The 14,732-nt window shown below is 40.4% G+C and overlaps 1 protein-coding gene and 1 pseudogene across 13 annotated transcripts in view; one reads left to right on the forward strand and one right to left on the reverse strand.

Annotated features, from left to right (window-relative positions):
- The window catches only part of LARP1B (La ribonucleoprotein 1B), a 105,614-nt gene that overhangs the window by 8,843 nt on the left and 82,039 nt on the right, over positions 1-14,732 (forward strand). For 7 of the 12 annotated variants that reach the window (XR_013766176.1, XM_079153664.1, XM_079153665.1 and 4 more), the window contains exons 4-8: positions 1,575-1,764; positions 4,484-4,624; positions 8,810-8,953; positions 9,651-9,816; positions 14,001-14,145. Coding sequence is in view for 11 of the 12 variants with exons in the window: in XM_079153664.1 (XP_079009790.1) it covers positions 1,575-1,764; positions 4,484-4,624; positions 8,810-8,953; positions 9,651-9,816; positions 14,001-14,145 (786 nt within the window). In the remaining variant the exon portion in view is untranslated. The remainder of the gene's footprint in view (positions 1-1,574; positions 1,765-4,483; positions 4,625-8,809; positions 8,954-9,650; positions 9,817-14,000; positions 14,146-14,732) is intronic. The other 5 variants (XM_079153667.1, XM_079153672.1, XM_079153674.1 and 2 more) reach the window with 3 other exon arrangements.
- Positions 5,192-5,850, reverse strand: LOC306669224 (large ribosomal subunit protein eL21-like; annotated as a pseudogene). Its single transcript has one exon. The product of its transcript is annotated as a large ribosomal subunit protein eL21-like (transcript).

The raw sequence follows: 14,732 nt of genomic DNA on the forward strand, positions 1-14,732 counted from the left end.
TTTGTGTGTATGTGTGTGTGTACTGGGGTTTGAACTCAGGGGCGCTCGACCACCGAGCCACATCCCCAGCCCTGTTGTGTATTTTATTTAGCAACAGGGTTTCACTGAGTTGCTTGAGCCTCACTTTTGCTGAGACTGGCTTTGAACTTGTTATCCTCCTGTCTCAGCCTCTGAGCTGCTGGGATTCCAGGTGTGCACCATCATGCCCGCCTGTAATGAATGAATGTTTAATTTTACTATGAAAGAATCTCAGAAAGATGGCTCTCCCGTCCAGGGGCTTTTTAAGAGGTACCTTGTATCTGGTTGTGTTTCATTTGACATTACATACCCTTTGCCATTTGTGATTTTTTGCAGTATCACTTTGTGTAATTGTGGATACCTTGATTTAAATAGCTTAATTAAGTTGTGAATGACATATAATGAACTGCACACACATAAATCATATAATTTGATAAATTGCAACCTGTTTTACACCTGTGAACCCATTGCCACAATAAAGATGAAGTAGTGAGCCTTCCACAAAGCTTTCCTCACACCTCATTGTGATTCTTCCGTTCCTTTCATCCCTGCTGTGCTAGCAACCGCTGATGCGTTCTGTGTCTGTGAGTCACAACATTTTACGTGGATACTTGCTTTTTCTTGGGTGAATACCTATGAGCAGAGTGGCTGGGTTATATGGTAGCTATTTGTTGAACTTTTCAAGGAACTGCCAGACCTTAGTCTCCCACCAACAGTATTTGAGAATTTCAGTCACTTCATATCTTCATTAACTTTTAATATGGTCAGTTCTTAAAAATTAGCTATGGAGAGTGCAATGGAACATGTCTCTAATCCTAGCAACCTGGGAGGCTGAGGCAGGAGGATAGCAAGTTCGAGGCCAGTGTCAGCCACTTAGCAAGACCCTATTTCAAAATAAAAAAAAATTTCAAAAATGAACTGGGGAATGTACTTCAGTGATTATAGCACCCCTGGGAGGTTCGATCCTTAGTATTAAAAAAATTGCCATTGTATAAGTGTGTAAAGGTATTGCGTTGTAGTTTTAATCTGTTTCTCTGACGAATGCTGAGCATATTTTCATATATATTTGCCATCTATATCGTTTTGATGAAGTATCTGATCAATTCTTGTCTTTTTATTTTTTTTAATGACTTTCTTATTACTGAATTTGGAGAGTTCATTATGTTTTATACACAAGTCCTTTATCACATTTTACCAGGTGTTTTTTCCCAGTCTGCAGCTAGATATTTCTCCAAATTAACATCTTTTTAGTTGTCTGTGTGTGTGTGTGTGTGTGCAGGTGTTTTAAAAATTAATGTTGCCTTTTGAAAAGTCTTTTTTTTTTAACACAATGCCTTTATTTTATTTATTTTTATGTGTTGCTGAGGATTGAACCCAGTGCCTCACACGTGCTAGGCAAATGCTCTACCACTGAGCCACCACCCCAACCCTTGAAAAGTCTTTTAAGAAAATTTTTGATACGTGTTTGTAATTTGTTTATGACATTTAGGTAAAGTATACTACCACATGTTTTTGGAAACCATAGTGAAAGTGTTGATGAAAATTGTTCCATTCAGAAAACCTTTTTGCAGTCTCAGAGTGTCATCAGCCAAGGAAATAAGAAGCCACAAATCAGAAAAGAAAAAGAAGAGAAAGTTGAAAAGAGGAGTAACAGTGAGAGCAAAGAAAACCGGGACGCAAAATTAGATGGTCCTATCGAAAACATCAGTGAGGACGAGGCCCAGTCCAGCGGTCAGCGAAAGAGAGGTCTGTCTTTCTCCGATTCTTTTGACTTTCAATTTTGGAAGGAAGTTGTAGTCATGATGAATCGTGTTCAGTCCCCTGATCTCTAGTGGCCACCGCTGTGTAATCCCTCAGGATAAACTGTGCGGAGTGACTGATTTGCTTTTGTAGCATTTCTGGGCTATTAGGCTTTCCTGTTTTGCATTTTTTTGTGTTCTGTGCAAGAAAATGGAAGGAAGCTCCACTTAGAGATATATCCTTGGAAAGTGTTAACTGGTGTTCACTTAAATCTGCATTGGAACTGCTCCCTGCTTTTTAGGGAGTTCTGAGGAAATGAGATGCTACATTATTCTAAGAGAGAAATGAGAACCACTTAGTTTTTCCCTTGTGTATATCCCTATAAAAATCACACTTGGAAGGGAAAAAAAATTACTGTTTTTATATTCTTTTCCACTTTCTCTTCTGATTTGGTCACGTATTTAGGAATGATTATCTGATTTGTAAAAGCATGTGTTCTTGTGGTGGTCTGGGCCTAGGAGTAGCAGGAAATGTGCTGGGGACGCAGGCGAGGTCCACTGTCTCAGAATTAAAAAGGGCTGGGGATGTAAAGGACCTGGGTTCCATTCCCAGTAATGCAAGAAAAACAAAAGATAAGCATTAGTTCCCTTGATGCTGTGAGCAAATGCTGGTCGCTGGAGGAAGATGGGACTGGATCCTCAAGTGGTTGTTAGAAAATTTGCCCCCAATTTTTTTCTCCCCATTTCTTAACCACTTCATTGCTTCTTTTTCTGGCTCCTGGGTACGCAGCGGTGTTGGGTACATGCTCACAGCAGACCTGCCACCCTGTCTGCAGCTTGTCCTGCTCATTAGTTTGTCAAGTTAAATGAACTGGGCTATGCCAGGGCTCGGTGTTTGGTAGTTCAGAGTAATTCTCTTCATCAAGTGACAGATCATCTCCTGGAGCACACACGCTTGACTTTCAAAGAAGGGCTTGCTTATACCTGGAAACATCATAGAACTTAAAGACGTATTTAAAGAGTTTTTAGATTTTCATATTCTGCGATTTTTTTTTTTTTTTTTTTTTAAGAGAAAGATTTATTGCTTTGCTAGCAAAGGAGAAACAACACAGGGGACTCCTGTCCCAAAGGCTGTGATTCTGCACATCAACAGGAACAGGGGGCTTTTAAAGAGGTGACTCAAAGGCTAAGTTCCATGTGTTCTCTGTTGGAGTTGAAGTTTGCCTGTTAATTGGGGAGATAGTCGTTTCTGAGATCCTCTGGTGCCATCCCTGCAGTCTGGACTACTTCATTCCTATGGTGGGCGTGTACTCAAGGACAGATGACTCTGCCTAGGACAGGGAAGAAAGGTCATCCTGTTTCCTCTGAGATCAGGGAGGAGCAGGGAGAGACATGTCCATTAAAAATCAGGTACAGTGGCAGAACAGCAAGGGCTGTATTCAGAGCATCAGGTGAACCCTGTGACATTTCCCACTGTCAGCTTCTGCATTCCATGTCTGTGGGAAAATGGGCCATGACGTCTCCAAGCTTCCTGCTGAAAGAGGGCAAAGTAGCCCAAAGTCCTTGTTCTCTATCAGGTGGGGCGTGGACAGGTAAGGGCATTCAAAGAAGTCCAGAAGTCCACAGTGGCAGATGGCAGGTGACTGGACAAGGCATACTTCAGGCAGGGGTCATGTTAAGCCAGCAATAAACAAGACAGCAAAGCATTACTTTTGTAAGCAATTAGCACAAAAACTATTAGTATTTTAGCATATTCTGTGATCTTAATCTGATCCATACGTTTGCAGGATTTTAGGAAATCAGTACAGCAATTGCTTAAAAATACTCGTTACTTTTTGCTTAATTGCTTTAGTAGTTTTTTTCTTCCCCCTAGTCTTTTTATTTTGGTAGAAAATATATAGATTGAACATTTTGAACCGTAACCATGGAATGCAAGAAAAAGTAATCTTCAGAGTTTTATTGTAGTAGAACATAACAACTAATTGCTTTGTCAGTCATCAGGAAAAATTAATTTGCTTATGTCTCTCTCCTTCAGTTGGGAAGATACATAATAGCTGTAAGAAAATTCTGTCAAATAGAAACATTTTATGCTTACATTTTAAGAAACTTCATTGGTTAGTACTAATCCAGGATAAATGATTATTTTAGGCAGTGATCTGAAACTAAGTGTTTTGAACTAACAGCCTGACTTGGTAGTGTGTATTATGTTTCTATTTTTTATTATTTTTTAAAATTATTTTTATTTCTATTATTTTTTTTAGTTGTAGATGGACGCAATTCCTTTACTTATTCATTTCATATGGTGCTGAGGATTGTGTGAGGCAAGCGCTCTACCACTGAGCAACCCCAGCCCGTCTGTATTGTGTTTTAACAGATAAGCTGTATTTTCAAGCCTTGAGCTCCAGTATTAGGCAGGAATAGTATGTGTAGTATTATTTTGAGTATCTTATCCATCAGAATTAAACAAAAGAGTACACTTTTTTTAAGCAAAAGAATTCCAACAGTACTCTATCACTGGCTTTTAACTTAATTTTTAGAAATATTTACAAAAATAAATTTATCAAGGATCTATGTTAGAAGGAAAAAGATTCCTTTGTACTCAACAAATAATCCCTTTAAAGACAAATTAAGTCATTTGTTTAGATAAAATTCAGAGTACTTTCAGATTTACAAAGCTTTAGTGAAAATTGTGCATTGTTGTATGATTTCATTTTGTTTCCTTCAAGCTAACAAACACAAGTGGGTACCACTGCACTTAGAGGATGTAAGACCAGAGAGTCAGGAGAGACCTGGATCCCGGAACAGCTCTCGGTGTCAACCTGAAGCAAATAAGTCATCCCATAATAACAGGAGAAACGACACACGAAGTAAGTCACAATCTAGAGAAGAGGCCCTGAGAGCGTGGAGTTGGTGCTTAACCATGCGTGGCATGGTCCGCCTGAGGGTGGCTTGCTGGCAGTGTGGCCCTCTGACCCCTGTGCCATGGGAGCACATTTCATAGGCACAGGAGACCCGTAGCACAGGAGGTGACAATGGGACTAAGAGCTCGTACAGTGTGACTTTTTACAGGTAGATTTTCCCAGTGTTTCTTACAGTTCTTTTGTTTGTTTTTTGGTACTGTGTGTTTGACCCAGGGGTGCAAAACACTGAGCCACATCCCTGGCCCTTACTTTATTTTGAGATAGGGTCTCACTAAGTTGCTTAGGGCCTCGCTAAATTGCTGAGGCTGACCTCCAACTTAACACCTTCCTGCCTCAGCCTCCCAGGCTGCTGAGATGGTAGGTGTGTGCCACTGCACCCGGCTCCATTTATTCTTCTCTTTCCTTTTCTCTTTCTCCTCTCCTTTCCTTTCCTTTCCTCTTTCTCTCTCTCTCTCTCTCTCTCTCTCTCTTTCTTTTCACTTTTAAAGTTCACAGGCCTTTATTTTTTTACATTTATTGTGTCATGAATTCATAGGGAATAGGTTCCAGCAACTCAGGCTCCTTCCCATCTGTTCTCACAAAACGTGCTTCTCTGGGTGGAGCAGGCTGGCGTTTCAGCTGAACCCAGTACCTTTCTCTTTGGCTTCCTTCTTTTTCTGGTCATTTTCCCTCACACGTGTCAGGAAGCTGTTTTGGCTCTGAGAGTGCTTGATATGCTCAGTGCGCACATTAGTTCCCATGGCAGGAATCTTGCCCTAAACTTGCTTATCCACAGCAATGCCAACAGCATGTTGGGTGACATTGTAGACTCTCCCAGTTTTGCCATGATAACATTTATGGGGCTTTCCTTTTTGAACAGTACTGGTTTCCCTTAATGTCTGCAGTATCACATGTGGTCAAAGGAATAACTCCATGTTTTCTAAAAGGCCTAGAGAACATATATCAGGTTCCTCTCCTCTTTTCCTTTGTGTTTGTCATTTTGGTGAATTACTGGGAGATGGTGGTTCCGGTTGAAAGGATGCTGCTGCTTTTTTTTTTTCTTTTTTTAATATATATTTTTTGTTGTTGTCAGTGGACCTTTATTTTTCATTTATTTATTTATATGCAGTGCTGAGACTCGAACGCAGTGCCTCATACATATGCCAGGCAATCATTCTACCACTAAGCCACAACTCCAGCCCTCTATTTATTTATTTATTTATTTATTTATTTATTTATTTATTTATTGTGGTGCTGGGAATTGAACCCAGGGCCTTATGCATACAAGGCAAGCGTTCTACCAACTGAGCTATATCCTTAGTCCCTCCCATTTATTCTTTATTGCCAAATCTTATTCGGTTGTTTGTTGACAGATAATTGACTTGTTTTTACTTTTGATTTCTTCAATACTAGGGATTGAACTCAGTGAACTTTACCACTGAACTATATCCCTAGTCCTTTTCATTTTTATTCTGAGTAAGGGTCTTGCTAAGTTGCTGAAGCTGACCTTGAACTTTAGGTCCTCCTGCCTCGGCCTCCCAGGTTGCTGCTGTTTTCACATTGGTTCTCATGAACAGTGATGCTGTGGACATTGTGAAATAGGTCCACTTGTGAAATACATGTGAACATGTTTTGCTACTTAAATCCCAGTGAGTAGATTGCCAATCCTATAGTGAATTTGCCAGCTTTCATCACTGCAGTGAAATACCTGGCTCAGGCTACTTAGGACGTAAGGAGAAGTTTATTTTGGCTCATTGGTGGAGGTCCAAGTCCAAGACTGGTGGCTTTGTTGGTTGGGGCCTCTGGGGAGGCTGCATCTCATGGTGGGGAACGCGTGTCAGCATGAGTGGTCATGCCCAAAGCCAGTTAGCAGGATGGCTGGGCTTCCACAGTCTCCTCCAGGGGTATGTCCTCAGTGACCTGAGGACCTCCCAGTAGTGTCAGTATGGAGACTAAACCTTGAACACACGGGCCTTTTAGAGACACACATCATTCAAATTAGCACATGGAAGGCTTGTTTTTGTTTTTTGTGCTACTTCTGATGGAACCCAAGACCTTGTGCATGGTCGCCGATGCTTGACCACTGAGCTCTTCTCTAGCTCCTTTTCTTTTTACATTTTATTTTGAAGACAAGGTCTGAGTTGCTGAGACTGGTCTTGAACTTGTGATCCTCCTGCCTCAGCCATCTGGGTGGCTGAAATGACAGAGCACCACCCTGCCTGGGTTAGAGTATTTTTTTGCTATGTCATATGTGTGACTATCTGTATTTTGCTCTGTGTTGATTGCTTTGTCTTGGGTTTTGTGTGTGTGTGTGTGTGTGTGTGTGTGTGTGTGTGTGTGTGTGTTCCTCCTTGATTCTTTTCGGTATATACCAGGTCATAAGATAAGAGCTGGAAGGTTGGTTGATTCAGGTTCCTTTATTCTAGAAACACTATAGTTTTTTATAATTCGTCACATCAGGAATAAATGTCTGGGTCCTCACTGTTGGCCCTGTGAGGACCAGGTTGTCATCAGCCTTGTTCATTTGTTAGAAAGTGGCCCATTGGGCTTGCCCTCGAGGGTTTTGTTTCATTGAAGATCTTTCCAGGACTGGGGCTGTAGCTCAGCGGTAGAGGGCTTGCCTTGCACGTTTGAGGCGCTGGGTTTGATCTCAGCACCACATAAAAATAATAAATACAGATGTTGCGTCCATCTATAACTAAAAAATATTTTAAAAAATAATGCTTGCGAGCCTGTGTAGTTCTAGTAATTGTGCTGGTTTTGATGTGCTTAATTCTTTCATCCGTTAAGCCATGTCCTAGATGCCATGACACTTCGTCGGTGACATCCTGAGAAAATCGCCCTCTAAGAAAATCAACACTGCTTTCGTAGTACTATATAAAATGTAGTCAGTAGTAAGATTTTTCTCAGTTGTTCACAAAATATTATTTTAAAATATGTTTAAGATGTCATTTTAAGATTTTGCTATTCTGATACCAAAGGACACTTAATACAATTAAAATTTTATTATTAAATATTGATTACATATGAAAATATACATATAAAGTTATAAAGAGCAACAGTACAATGAACCCTGGAAACTTAGCATCCTGCTTAAGAGGCACGTCCGCAGGGGCAGGGGTGCACCCTGTGATCACAGTGACTCGGGAGGCCAGGGCAAGATGATCACAAGTTCCAGGCCAGCCTGGGCAACTTAGTGAGACCCTGTAGAGCTCGGTGGTGAAGTGTCCCTGTGTCCAGTGCCCAGTGCCCAACAACAAACCAACAAAGAAACCCTCCTGTGCGCTGTCTGCAGTTTTGCCCAACAGTCTCCCAGCTCAGGAAAAATAGTGGGATGTTTTCATTTTTTAACTTTTGGGAAATTGCCTTGCAGTGGGGGAGGGAGGGTCATTAAACTTCTAGGAAAGAAAAAGGAAGAAGCAATGGCTGTGCACTGTGACTCCACTGGCGTGTTCCTTGGCAGTGATCTTTTCACTCTTGATTTCCTGACGCTCGTGCATGTTGGCTGTGTTGCTACAGTTCATCTGTTTTCTTTCCCTCTGCTTAAGGGAGAGGGAATTCTTATAAAATCTGTTTCACTATTGTAATGTTTTGTTGTCATTGTTTGTTTTGGTACTGGGAATTGAACCCTGGGGCTATTTTCCCTGGTCCTTTTTGTTTTTTATTTTGAGACAGTCTTGCTATGCTACTGAGGCTGGCTCAGCCTCAGCTGAGGCCTCAGCCTCCCAGGCTGCTGTGATCCCAGGTGTGCCCCACCCTGCCGGCACCAGAGACTTATTTTTTCATATTGAGGATTGAACCCAGGTCCAGGGGTCCTTCACCACTGAGCTACATCTCCCGCCCTTTTTAAAATTTTGAGACAAGGGCTTGGTAATTTGCAGAGGTTGGCTTCAAATTGGCAATATACCTCTTCCGAACCTCCCAAGTTGCTGGAATTACAGGTGGCGCCAGAGATATTTTTTGACAAATTTCTATTGGATCTCTTTAAATATGTATATTTCTGAAGACTGCCTGGCTAATAATGTTATTTAACGAATGGGTGAAGGTATTTTCATAAATATAATCATATTATTTTCATAAATACTGTATTTTCATAAACATAATCATGTTACTTTACTGAAAATTGAAATTTTAAAACATTTATTTTTAAAGGTTGGAGGCGAGACAGAGAAAAAAGAGATGATCAGGATGAAGTGTCCAGTGTGAGGAGTGAGGGGGGTAATATCCGAGGTTCCTTCAGAGGCCGAGGAAGAGGAAGAGGCCGGGGAAGAGGGCGAGGCAGAGGAAACCCTCGAGGTATCATGTGATTTTTTGTTTGTTAAATTAGATGAACTTTGGAGAAAAAAAAAAAAAAAGGGCAAGCCTTCTGTTTTTCAGATTATCCTTTTATGTTTTAATGAGTTTTTTTTTTTTTTTTTTTTTTGGTCTGATAATAAAAATGAATGTTTATTTATCTCGGTATTGCAGACTGAACCAAGGAGTGCTTTACCTCTGAGCCACATCCCCATCCATTTTATTTTCTATTTTGAGACGGGGTCTCCTTAAGTTGCTTCGGGCCTGGTAAAATTTCTGAGGTTGACCTTGAACTTGTGATCCTCCTGCCTCAACCTCTTGAGTGACTGGGATTATGGGCATGTGCCACCATTCCCAGCAAGGTTTTACATTTGTTACTGGCTCAAATACATCATTTTGAATCCTCCTCTTTTTTCTTTTTGTCTTTTGGTACCAGGGATTGAACCTAGGGGGGGCTTAACCACTGAGCCACATTCGCAGCCCTTTTTATATTTTATTTTGAGACAGGTTTTCCCTGAGTTGCATAGGTCCTCACTAAGTGGCTGAGGCTGGCTTTGAACTTACAATCCTTTCTCAGCCTCCCAAGCCATTGGGATTACAGGCACGTGCCACTATACCCAGCTGGATTTTCTTAACTGTCCCCTTTGTCCTTTTTTTTTTTAATTTACAATTACATTTCTTTTTCTTTCTTTCTATTAAGTGAACTTTGATTATTCGTATGGTTACCGAGAACATGGTGAAAGGACGGATCCACCATTTCAAACAGAAATTAACACCAGTATGATGTATTACTATGACGATGGTACGGGTGTGCAGGTGTATCCTGTGGAAGAAGCATTGCTTAAAGAGTATATTAAGCGTCAAATGTAAGTTGATGCCTGATTTAGGCAGATGGTAAAGTCTGTTGCAATAACAAACTGTAATGTTATTGATAATGACTATGGTACACATTTTTTATCCTATTCATTAGTAAAAGTTGAATGTTAATACTGATCAATATTTTTCAAGGAAATATTAGTGAAATAGGTTGAGTGTCTTTTAAAAAAGTTAATTTGGTTTATGTTCATATATTGCCTGTGTTCTATGATTAGATATTTCTCTGCTTCAAGGATATTAGTCAAAATGTCATTGCTTAATATCAGCATATGTAAAAATATAAAACTTCTACATGTTATTTGAAATAGAACAAGTGAGTATTGTTTGCAAATAGATTTTCATGTTCCAATTTACATGTGAACACAAGTGATAAAAATAGTGACAGACATCTTTTGATTTCCTTAGCAGTAGTAGCAACAGCTTTTCTGCAAGGTCATGTCTTACACTAGTGCTCCCAGTGGTTGCTTCCTGAGTGCTGAATTTGAAGTCAGAAGAACATCGGTTCTGTTGTCTTTAAGAGGAAAAAGCCCTCTGCATATTACCGTTATATAGGGTATTTCGTGTATTTATGTGGTATGTTTATATAGTGGCAAGGAAAAACCTTCCCAGGTGATTTGCATTAACTAACTTAAATGTTTTTATCCCTACAAGGTGAAGGAAAAAGGGCTATTTTTGAAAGGGCATAAGCTTTTAAAAAAAACATTTATTTTTATCTAAGAAAGAAAGAAAGTAAGTGATCCCCACTTCATTACTAGAAAGTGATCTGTCAGCATCTGCTGGCACCTCCTGGGACACCTTCCTGGTGAATCTGATCAGTGCACAACCCGGAGCATCGTGTTCATTTTCTTCTTGCTTCTTTTGTTACAGTTGATGCAAACACTGAAGAAAAGGGCCTTTTTATGGGCAGAAAGTGCCTGGCGTGTGGCTTCACCGTCATGCCATTATTCCTGTGCTTTTTGTAACTCTGGCTGCAGGTCCCTTGTGAGGCCTGACCCTGGACATGCAGCTCCATGTCAGGACAGCCGGCCTCCACTGTGCTCAGACACGTGAGGGAGGACATTTGTCACGCAGTGTAGAATCCAGAGCTTCTCAGGTAGGACTTGATGACGTCCTAGGACACTGAGCCAAGTGTCCCAGGTGGCGTTGGCATGACCCCTTTTTTTTGTCGGTGGTGTTTAAGCAGCAGGGCTTTTGGCACATGTTGGTGAAGCGCCAGATTCTCCAGGATGGCTTGTCCTGTTGGCATTCTTGGATTAGTAGGTCCAGCTCTTGGGGGTCATGCCTGTGACTCTGTCATTCAGGAATCTAATGCAGCACACAGAGGCTGGCTGGGGCTTAGTTTTTTTTTTTTTTTTTTTTTTTTTTTTGAGATGTCACATAAAAGTTTTCCTTAAACTTGCAGGAAAATGGTATCAAATGTATGTCACTGTGCTGGGGGTTGAACCCAGGAGCTGACTCATGGAAAGACCAGTGCTCTACAACTGAAGAGCTACTTTTTCAGCTCTTTTCACTTTATATTGAGACAGGGTATTGCTAGGTTGCTGGCCTTGAACTTGAAGTTCTTCTCTCTCAGCCTCCTTAGTAGCTGGAATTATAGGCATGTGCCACTGTGCCTGAACTCAAGTTCAGTGTACTTGAAAGTAAAAGGCTTAACTATTCAAAATTGTTGTTTTTCATATCATTCGTGAAAATTATATTTATTTTGATGTTAGAATGTTTAAATATTCATATTTTGATTATTTCTTTTAAAATGAACTCTTAATTATTTGTGCTTAGCTTGATTATTTCTTACAGCATTCAGATTTAGAGGTTAGTATATTTGTAGTCTCCTAAAATGTTTTAAAAATACATACTGTAGGTAGCTGGTTTATGAATGTATTTAGATATAGTAGTTTTCAAACGTACTACATTTAAAGGGAAACTTGTTACTGACTTAGGGAAGTTTGAGTCAAAGAACAATTTAATCAGCAATTGTTGACTATCTCTTTTAATGTCCAGAATTTTAGAACATCACCCATGTACAACGTGCCCACCAAGTCCTGTGAGCAAACAGGGTTTTGAGGTATAACAAAAATCAGAATGCTTATTTCTTCAAGGCTTAGATTTTTTTCCAAGAATAAATTTTTCTAAGAATGAATGATTTGCTAGTGTACTGAGATGTTAGTAGTATTCCACTAATATCTGAGAGTTTTGTACTTTGATAGATAAATTTCAGACTATAAAGAAAAATTTGAAAAAGTAATTTTAAAAATAAGGTGATTCCCCCCCACTCCCATTAAAAGGTAGCTGAAAACCAGTTTTCAGTTATAGTGCCTGTTTCTTTCAAAGTTAGAGTTTGGCCTAAATAGTCCAAAGTTATTTAGTTACTGAGTTTTAACCCCCAAAATATAAACTGGTATGCTTCCTTGTAATTTTCCACCATTCTTTGAAAATTTCCTTTGATTTGGAAACTGTAGGATTAATAGACTATAGGCCAATAGGACGGATAATCCCCGATGTCATGGACTATTTTGTACGTTTTCTCCTGGTTATTGTCTTGCTCAGTTTAGAACCTTTATTCTTTGTTTTATTTCTTTTTCTTTTTTTTTTTTTTTTGTACTGGGGATTGAACCCAAGGCGCTATTGTACCACTGAGGTGCATCCCCAGTCTTCCCTGTTTTGAGACAGGACCTTGCTAAGTGGTTGAAGTCTTGCTGGGTTGCTGAGGCTGGCCTTGTGAAGGTTGGATCCTCGTGCCTGAGCCTGCCACGCATCTGGGCCAGAATCCTGATTCTCCTTTCTCGATATGGAAGCTATGATTTAAACATGTATTTCTCAAAGGCTGCTAAATGTATTCTGAATGTTAACTTTGTGTGTCAGATTTGTAATTATTGATCATATTGGAAGTTCATCCATTCATATTTCTTTCTCTTTGGGGAAATTCTGTGAAGAGGATAAGGTATCTAAGCCTTTCTGGCCTTTTTTCTTCCATGTACTTGGTGTCATTGATATTTGTTGCTAGTTATATTCTTTGATTTTTTCCCCTTTGATCATGCTGGGGGCCAAACCCGGGCTTCCATGCTAGGGAAGCTGTAGCACTGAGCTGCATCCCAGCTTTGGAGTCAGGGTTTTGCCTAGTTGCCCAGGCTGCTTCTGACTTGGCATCCTCCTGCCTCTGCCTCCAGAGGATGGGTTGCAGGCTGTGCCACTGTGCCCTGCTCCTCTTCACTCTAGTGTCTTACAGTTGGGTCTGTAGAGAAAGGAGGAGGGTGGGTGGGCGGAAACTCAGTCCTAGAGTGCCCGCTTGCCATGCGGGAGGCTCTGAGCTCAATCTCCGGCAGTGCACGCAGAAAAAAGAAGGGAAGGAGGAGGACTTGAATCATTCCTCGCGTATGTGATAACTAATGTGCGTGTAACATGCTCACGTGTTCAGTGAATTTTTACTGTGCTCTACATGGTTACTAGGGTTCAGACGTACTACATGGTATCAATATTTTGCCAATATAGAAAACAAAACAAACAACTGTACATTTGATTGTGAATTCAGCAAAGAATTCTACCAAAGAATACCATTCTTAGTCATTGTGGAGAAGTTGGGAGACAATATGTTGACATATGTTTAGTTTTATTAGTGTTTTAGTGAAACAGAGGTAGCTTTGTAAGTGAAATTTTTCACAGAAGTTACTCATTAAAAACCCAGTTACTGATTTTTTGTTCAGGTGATTGAACCGGGGCTTGGGCATGCCAGGTGTGCACCTCCCCCCTGAGAGACACCCCAGCCATTTTTCCTTTATTTTGTTTTGGGACAGGGTCTTGCCAAGTTGCCCAGGCTGACCTTGGACTTGGGATCTTCCTGCCTTAGCCACCCATACTGCTGGGATTACAGTGGGCCATTGTACCTGGCTAAATATTAAACTATTTTAAAGTAAAATGAGCTCTTAATTCTTTGTGCTTAGGTGAAGCTGATCTGACTAGAAGTTAGTGCTAGTTCTGTGGAAAATAATTCATACTTTAAGTTTATGGTTTTGTTATCTTTTATATTTACCCTTTTGTGTTAGATCCCCTGTGTTATATCTGAGTTGTAATATAGTATTAACTAAATTAAAATATCTTCATACCAGTTGGTGATGTATAAGCACAAGGATATTTTTTGTCCTCTTGAATAAATGAAGTTCATGTTTATTTCTCTTTTCAGAGAATATTACTTCAGTATAGAAAACTTGGAACGGGACTTCTTTCTTCGGAGAAAGATGGACGCGCACGGCTTCCTGCCCATTTCCCTGATTGCTGGGTTTCACCGCGTTCAGGCTCTCACCACGAACCTTAATCTCATTCTGGAGGTGATTATTCACTTAAAAAATAATCATACTTCTCAGTCAATTTTCCTGTGAACCTGAACCTGCTCTAAAAGTAAAGTATCAAAATATGTTTTTTTTAAATCTAGCAAGCCAGGTGTGGTGTTTGACTCCTGCTGTTCCAGCTACTCTGAGTGAGAGTCACTTGAGCCCGTGAGGTAGAGACCTGTCTCAAAATAAACAAACAAAATCAAAGGGACCCACGAGGCTGTAGTTGACTGAAGTTTCAGACAGCATTTCATTGTTTTCTTTCCTTTCACAAAACCTAAATAAACGTCTGACCTTGGGAGCCCCCAGAGACTTGCTGGTGCGTTGTCACCTCTTCAGACCCAGTCCCTCAAACTCAGACTCCAGCCTTGCTCCTTCAGTCTTCCCATGTAATGAAGCACTGAGGCTGCTCCATGCTGTGGACAGGCTGCTGTAAAACAGTGTTTGCAGCTGTGACTGGACTGCTTGCTGTCGTTCTAGAAATGCTTTCAGCATTTTTGGTTTTCCTTTTTTTTTTTTTTTTTTTTTTTTTTTTTAGCAAATATGGCAGTGAAATTGACCCATGTAGTCAATCCTGTCCCTGC

This window comes from Sciurus vulgaris (assembly GCF_902686455.1).
Source record: "Sciurus vulgaris genome assembly, chromosome: 9".
Lineage (NCBI taxonomy): Eukaryota > Metazoa > Chordata > Mammalia > Rodentia > Sciuridae > Sciurus > Sciurus vulgaris.